Source organism: Crocodylus porosus, unplaced genomic scaffold (assembly GCF_001723895.1).
Source record: "Crocodylus porosus isolate Cpor-Errol unplaced genomic scaffold, CroPor_comp1, whole genome shotgun sequence".
Classification (NCBI taxonomy): Eukaryota; Metazoa; Chordata; order Crocodylia; family Crocodylidae; genus Crocodylus; species Crocodylus porosus.
Window position 1 is genome coordinate 17212935 of NW_017728949.1, and position 8000 is coordinate 17220934.

An 8000-nucleotide genomic window follows, 5' to 3' on the forward strand; every position below is an offset into this window, starting at 1 on the left:
TCAGGGCGGCTAGGGTTTGGAACCAACTTCCAAGAGAAGTGGTGCAGGCTCCTACCCTGGGGGTTTTTAAGAGGAGGTTAGATGAACATCTTGCTGGGGTCTTTTGACCCCAGTACTCTTTCCTGCCATGGCAGGGGATCGGACTAGATGATCTGTTCAGGTCCCTTCCGACCCTAGAAACTACGAAACTATAGTAAATTTGTTTTGGCTATACATGGAGGCCTTCCATGGACAGCAAAACGTTAGCAGATGATTCATCATGACTAGTCACTTTCGAAACTCCTTATCACTTAGACAGACTCAAATGAACTAAAACATTGGGCAAAATCATTCTAAAGTCACTAGCAACTTTTCTGCGAGGCCAGGATTTCACCCACTGCATTTGCAACAACTGTTTTTGATCAATAATGCATTGCAAACAGGGTTTAGAAATGGAACCTGTCCTTAGCCTTGAGGTACACTCCCAAGTGATTCACAAATTTGAGGGGCAATTTATTTACAAAAGAAACTAGCTAAGGGCTTATCTAGAGATGGAGTTGTTTCTGATTACCTGTTCTTAATTAACTCTATGTGCAGACACTCTTATTCTAGAACATGAGTCCCTTAACTGTCTGTCTGTCTAGTCCCTTGATGGAAAAGTACTGACAATCATTACTAGTACCTCTCTTAAAATAGGTTTATGATTTAGTATTATTTAATGTTCTGGGACATCACTTGCAACTGCTACTGATTCTAAAAAACACAACTTAAAATCCTGTTGTTCGTGGGATACTTCTTCTAACCTCTAGAACAGTGGTTCTCAAGCTTTGCAGACTTAAGACACTTCTCATGAGACTCAAGGCATCCCTCAGAAAATGCCAGCACTTAGCTTTCACTCATTTCTTGACTACAGAAAAAATAGAGCAATTCTGCTACTTCAGATAACTCAGAAAGACCACAACAGGTCAGAATGTTTTGACATTATGGATTCCTATTTGAAATCTTAGGATTTATGTTGTGAATCGTATGTAGGTGTTTGTACACACAAAAGCTATTACTGTGTAGCATACCACACTGCCCTTCAATGGATCTATCAGCGCCTCAGGGTGCTGAGGCACCTTGATTGAGAATCAGTGCTCTAGAATCAGTTTTACTGGACATGACTGACGTATGCTAGAAGTATTACTAAATCTGAAACTGTTGATCAAAGCTAATGGGATCTTTCTGCACTTCAGAACATGTGCAGAAAAGTGGAAGGAGGTAGGGAGTGACAGAACAAGAAGGGTCCAGGGCAGCCTGGGCTGGAGCCGTATCCTTACTAATGTAGTAATGATGTCCTTTGCACAAAACTTGAGATTAGCAACATAGACCATGCTTTTGTGGAATAGGCTAGAAGAGGTAGAAATAAAGTGAAATATGGTAATTTAGGTAAGATATTAAAATTCCAAAAAGAGGAATGGACCATGTCAAATATATCCAGGTATATTTTATATTTGGTTTTCTGATTCTGTTCATATATGTGATGGTAAATGCTTCCTAGAATTTTTATGTCATTTTATTTGTATATTCAGAGCTTTAAAACCCAGCACATGCAGACACACCCACACTAACATTTTTTTAGGGCTTGATCTCATGCCCAGTAAAGTCAACATATAATTGTACGTGGCCTTCAGCGGGTTTGGCTGAGACACATAGACCCTGATTTTGTTGAGATAACGTAACATACTGGAAAAAAACATGTCCTGTAAAATCTTCAGTTCTATCTATCTATCTATCTATCTATCTATCTATCTATCTATCTATCTATCTATCTATCACACTACTTTCTGTCTTGAGTTTTTTTGCCTGCTGTTTTTGAAAGCCATCGTCCTAATTCCACTATATTCACTCTTACTTGTTTCTAGGATAAGATTCTGCCACTATTGCTCATAGTGGGTGCATCATGACAGTATACACATTCAGGGACATGGGAGCAGATTTTCTGCTCATAGGAGCAGACTGCTTCCACACTCTGTGGCCCTGCACCAGGCCCCTGCTGCAGCCAGCAGAGCTCTAGGCTCCTTGTGGGTGCTAACCCAGGGGCCAGCAGAGAGCACAGGACCAGGAGACAGCTGTCTCCTCGCAGGGGCTGGGACATTGCTCCCTGTCCCTGGGAGCTGCCTGTTGTCAGGGTGAACTCTGCCACTGAAGCCTAGGTGAGGACATTGTCCCCCTGCCCTGGCAGCAGGGAGCTCCCAACCCCCACTTCCCAATTGCTACAAGAATTTCCAAGCCCAGGCCCTGTGACTGCAGAGCTCAGGCTGGGAGATGAGCAACTTCCATCGGCAGCCCTGCAATCATGGAGCTGGCACTGGGAGATGAGAATCTCCCAGCTGCTGCTCCCTGATCGCGATCAAGACAAGTGGACTTGGGAGCTCCCTGTTGCCAGGGCAGAGGGACATTGGGCTCCAGTGGTGGAGCCTTCCAGCAGCCCCCAGGGGGAAGGGAACAATCCCCTGCTTCCTGCTGCCCAGCTGACCAGGACCATATTTGCTCCTGATCGGCCGTCTACATGTGCTGTACTGCACGGTAAGTAATTGAGAGTAAAAATGCTACTTTTATTTACAGGTAGCAAATTTACTCATGGTTAGAGCTAATTACTATGCAGTAAGCATCTGCACATGTAGATGGTGACGCTTACTGCGCAGTAATTAGCCCTAACCTTGAGTAAAGCATCTCATGAAGATGCACCCAGTGAGTAGTAACACCAGCAGTCCATTGTTCTCAAAAGTCCTATTCATTTTTGCATTATGAGTAGAGGCTGAATACGGAAGTAGCTATATTACACATTATAATGCACTAATCACTGGAACCATTTCCTTACAACTTCCAGAATTTTATGTATGCTTATACCTACTGTTACGTGCCAACAGAACCCTAAATGAAAATGAACAGAAATCCTGTGGGCACAAGAGCTTTTCAAGACCAGGATTTACCAGAATATGAATTTTGGAAATGCATGAAGACTAACAGTGCATGTGATATCTGGATACTGCATTGGAAGCATATTGTGGGCCAATACAGCCAACAGAATAACAGACATGGATCCAGAATACAAACTATCAATTGTGCAAAGTGGGCAAACAGCACAAGATACAAAGCACAGGTAATGATAATGAACAAAGCGTGCAAAGCATTTGCAATGAGGTAAATACCGTGATTTGCCACCTCTGTCAATTTTTTTTATTAATGCATCTTATCAGTCAGATACTGGAGAGAGAGTATTTTGCAAACAAACTATTTCTGTATTATCTTCCTTTCCATGGTAATACCATACTAGAACTTAAAGCAGGGGCAGACAAAATACAACCTGCAGGCCGTATCCAGCCTGCCAGGCAATTGCATCTGGCCCAAGGGGCCCCTCCATAAGCCCTGGTCCTGGGCTGCCCCCCTGCAAGGCAGTGCCTCCCTGCAGGAGGTGCAGCTCTGGTTGCTAAGCAACCACCCCTCCACCACAGCCTGGCCTGACCAGTCCCAGCCCTGAGCAGGGGGGGCTCTAGAGATGAGAAGCCTCTGCCTGGCAGAGGCCTTTGCTTGGCTGCCCCATGGCTGGTCCCAGCCTCTCTGCCTGTCAGCCTGGGTATTCAGTGAAGGGCCCCATAGGGCCAGGGCCTCCCACTGGGGGAAAGAGGGTGGGAGCGCAGGGAGCTGTGTACTGTGGGGCTGGGCTGGGTTTGCTCTGCATGCTGTAGGAGCTGAGTGCCGGGTCAGACTGGCCCCACATGCTGCCACAACATGCGGTCAGGGACAAAGGTGGGAGTGCAGGAGCCACATGCTATGGGGATGGGTGGAGCTGGCCCCACATGCTGCTGCCACCTGTGGCCAGGGATTGGGGTGGGAGCACAGAGCTGTGCACTAGGGGGCCAGGTGGAGCTGGCCCTACTTACTGCCACCACGTGCAGCTCCATGGACTCTCACACCCTGGACTCTGAGGCACCTCTCCACCCCACACACATCCTGACACCTTCCCACACACATCAACCCCCAGCATAACCCTGAACACATCCACACACCCTCACTCCAACCATGTACCCCACACCCATAACCCTTCACACCCACCACCCCACCTTCCCCCCATACTCACACGGCACCCCCTTTAACCTTCACACAATATACAAGAGTAAGACTGTATTTTGAGCTATTATGCAATAGCCTCTAATCGCCTCTAGATACACTATGCAAACACACGTAAATCAGGATAAAATATATTTTTACATAAAATAAGTTATTGTAGATGTTTGATTTTTTTTTTTTTAGTATATAATTTGGGTTTTTTTCTGGTTTCAAGATGGCAAACCTCCTCCCAAAAGGAGTACTTCTGGGGCAAGAGGAGGGACTTTTGGTGGCAAAGGTCAAGGGCCCAGAGGCAGGACTTCTGGTCCCTTGGTAGGCAGGAGGCAGGGCACCCATCAAGGGGCAGAGCTACCCTTGCAGCCCTCGATAGCTTATCAAAACTCATAAAGCAGCCCTCCAGCAAAAATAATTGTCCAGCCCTTGCTTAAAGTGTAGAATTTAGTCAGCCAAGGACTACTTGTCTGAGTGAAAATTGCTCAGAGATCCTTATGTATCAGTAGCCTGAACTTACACGTATGTGCTTAACATGACAAAGGTCCACTGAAATCAAAGGACTAATGATGTAAGTAAAATGAAACGTGCTAGTGTTTGCAGAATTGAAACCGAGTGAATTTTCATTCTGGCTAGAACTGGACCTCATTGTCAGTGACTTGATACACTGTGGCAAATCTGTATTTCTTTATCAGCTGGGAGGTTTCTCAGTACCTCACCAATCCTCTATATCAGCTGGTATGTTCTCTAAGTGAGCCTCAGGTGCTGAGTTAAAGGGTACACCGGAAGCCAGGGTGGGAGTCAGAGTCAGGAAAGGGGTGCAGATTGGAGCAGCACTGGAAAGCAGCAGGGATTGGGAGTTGGGGGGCCAGTGCCAATTTGAGAGTTCAGCCCTGTGGGAGGCAAATTCTGTGTTGCTACCTCAGGTGGTAACAAGATTCAGCTGCACTGGATAACAGCAGCAGCTGATCATTAAGAGTGGCATTATCTTGTACTTTGGACTTGTAGCACACTTGTCAAAAAGGCTGTACATCAGTTTTCTATATTCAAGCAGGGATAACAGTGTTTCCTCATAACCTCTTATAAAAGTAAAAGATGAAATAAAATGCTATTTAAATACATTCTGAGTTTAATCTTTCTGGGCCTGATTCTGCTATTACTTCTGAGTAGTACCTCTGTTCCCAGTTGAACTATTGGAGAATGAGAAACTACTCACTGTAAGGAAAGTACAATCTAGCCTTATGGCTCTAATACAGTGTCTGCAGTGGTAAATGTGGTTTTTCTTCTCACCGGCACTCAATGAACCATTGGCGTATCTGGTCTTGGAGACTTTCCTTGATATCAGGACCTTCCATTTCTCTCAAACGGTTCTTGATGGCTACCAGACCTTTCTTGTACTCTTCGTCATGTTTCTCCTGGACCTCGCATCTTGTGGCTTCCACCCTCTGGGCTTGCATTAATGAAGCACTAATTCTATAGAAATGAGGAGGTGGGCTCTAAAAATGGAGAGAGAAAAATAGTCAAAATAAAAGTTACAAATTAAAGAAATATAATACAAATTGGAATGTGATGGTGATAGTGAGTATAAGCCTACACCTTGTTTTATTTGTAGGAAATTAAAAAAAACAAAACATGCTCATAAAAAGTGGCTGGATGCATACAATAGTCTATTGTTAGTGTTTCTACATTAATTAAGAACATTGCAATGTATGAAAACAATCCATCCACCGTGGGATCCTGAGGTCTCGCTGAGACAGGTGAGAAGACTGCTGTTCAGAAAATGCCAACTTTATCCATGTCAGAAGGGTGCCAGAGCTTTTTTAATTGAATTTTCAAATGTTTGGACTTCCCATTGGTACTTTTTAATTAGCCGGTATTGTTTTTAATTTGTTTGCTTAAAATTTTATATGCACTGTTTGGTCAGTTGTTTCCTGGTATTTTGTTGCAGCTGTGATATTTCTTTAGGAAATCCACTTCCCTTGAGTAAAAATAAATTAATAAATAAAAATACACTGCCAATAAAAATGCAGCCTTTCAAGTTTCCCATGAATTGATAACTCTGGCAAGAAGAAGGTGTCAGGCAGTAGAAAGAGATACACATATAAACCAATAAACTCTGCTTTCTGAATGCAGTAATGTCAATATAAAAATGAAAGTCTGTTTTACTCATGCAATCACAGAAGAATGAAAAGCAATCCAGGTGGTTAACCAAAAACATAATTGGTTGTATTTTCTATTTTGTAGTTGCTTATAAGCTTAACATGTGTTTCTAGTTGTACATCATTAAGTATTTGATGCAACTTACTTTCCAATACAGGAAAAAATAAATACTTAGCTTTTCTCACATTTTTGATGTTTTTTAGAATACTTTATATCAAGTTTAGGAAAACTGAATAGAAGAATCAATGGAAAAAGGGGGTCTGGGGGGGAGCAGATACCTTCATGAATGTTTAATTCTCCTGAGTTAGTGTGAACAAAAATCTGAGTGAAAATAAATCCTACAATTCCTCCCCAAATTGGGCACATCACCAGAAACCTGATTCAAAAGCCATTGAAGAAATTCTCATTAATTTAGAGGAGTTTTAAGAAGAGGTCTTAATCTCCCTAGCAGTGTATTTCCTAATATAGTTTCAAGTGAGGATCACAGCTCTAGTGAATATCAGTGAAGAGAGACCCAGGTTTTTACCAAAGCATCAGCCAGCCTCTGTTCGATATATTTCATGTAATTTTCTTCAGTTTTGGACCAGTTTTGACAAGTACCCAGAAGAAAAGCTTCCAAGTTCACTTTTATTTCAGAACATATATATTGTGTTTTATGAAATATCAGAGTATGCTCATAGGTCCAATTTAAGAAAGCAGCCACTTTTCCTGTATCTGCACTCTATTGAGGTGATTTACAGCAGATAAAGGAAATGGACAAGACTACTCACAGAGCAAACAAGTATAAAAAAAACTAGAAAAGCAATTTCCTGCTCCTCTTCTGGGAAGCTGTTCTGTATGTCCTGCACCTAAACCTGTTACCCCAAGACATTGTCTTCAGTAATTTTTAAAGTTCCATAGAAACTGAGTTCTTCCATTCTATAGTAGGAAGCCTCATAAAATACTCCACAATAAATATTAGTCCTAATAATTATTTACATTTTCTTCTAAGAATATTTATGTCCTTCATTACCATTAAACAAGAATCTGAGTACCTCTGTGTAGTAGGTATTTTGCTTCTTTCTCAGTACTGTTGTTTACAGAGCCAGAAGTGACCCCAGAACTCCTGTCTCTCAGATCCTGCTCTGACTACCAGACTAACTCTTCCTTAAACAATGTCAGAAATGAAGAAAAACAAGTCTCTTCCTAGAATTTCTCCAATAGCTCCCACCAGATAGATTTGGTTGGATCCTCACTGGAGGTTATTTTATTTAGAGCCATTTTTTTATTTCTCTTGGTGTTTCCAATCCAGGATTAATGAGAAGAAGGAATCAGAAGTGTATTCAGGTGAAAGGGACGGATGTGCTTCTTGGAATGAAGGGAGCTGGTAGAACAGATGGGATGTAACTGTTTCTTAATGAGCAGAGGTCATCTTCTCACTTCTTTGAGCATAAAGAATTGAGAAACAGAGAAGCCCACCAACTTTTTCTGCCCTGGGCAACTTACTCAATATCTCTTTTTGTAAGGAACGATTCCCATGTTATGGCAAAAACCAGCACTGCTAGGACTGAGGTTGGTCCATGGGTACACAGTAAAGCAAAAGGTGGAGGAAACTATGTCCATGTGGGCACTAACGATGCGGCGAGGAGGAGCCCTGATCGCCTGATGGAGGACTACCACGCTCTGGGGTGTGTGCTGAAGGAGATGGGCGCACAGGTGGTTTTCTCTTCTATCCTGCCAGTGAGTGGACGAGGCAGACGGCATGAAACGTGCATTGC

General features: G+C 42.9%; 1 protein-coding gene and 1 long non-coding RNA gene across 5 annotated transcripts in view; one reads left to right on the top strand and one right to left on the bottom strand.

Annotated features, from left to right (window-relative positions):
- LOC109322792 overlaps positions 1 to 6427 on the top strand; it is a 57635-nt gene extending 51208 nt beyond the window's left edge. For 2 of the 3 annotated variants that reach the window (XR_002104487.1, XR_002104486.1), the window contains one exon: positions 2852 to 3131. This is a non-coding gene — a long non-coding RNA (uncharacterized LOC109322792). Of the gene's footprint in view, positions 1 to 2851; positions 3132 to 5695 lie in introns of those variants that run through there. The other variant, XR_002104488.1, reaches the window with a different exon arrangement.
- The window catches only part of IQCA1 (IQ motif containing with AAA domain 1), a 186996-nt gene that overhangs the window by 131403 nt on the left and 47593 nt on the right, over positions 1 to 8000 (bottom strand). For both annotated transcript variants that reach the window (XM_019553998.1, XM_019553999.1), the window contains exon 6: positions 5374 to 5579. In XM_019553998.1, the coding sequence (XP_019409543.1) occupies positions 5374 to 5579 (206 nt within the window). The remainder of the gene's footprint in view (positions 1 to 5373; positions 5580 to 8000) is intronic.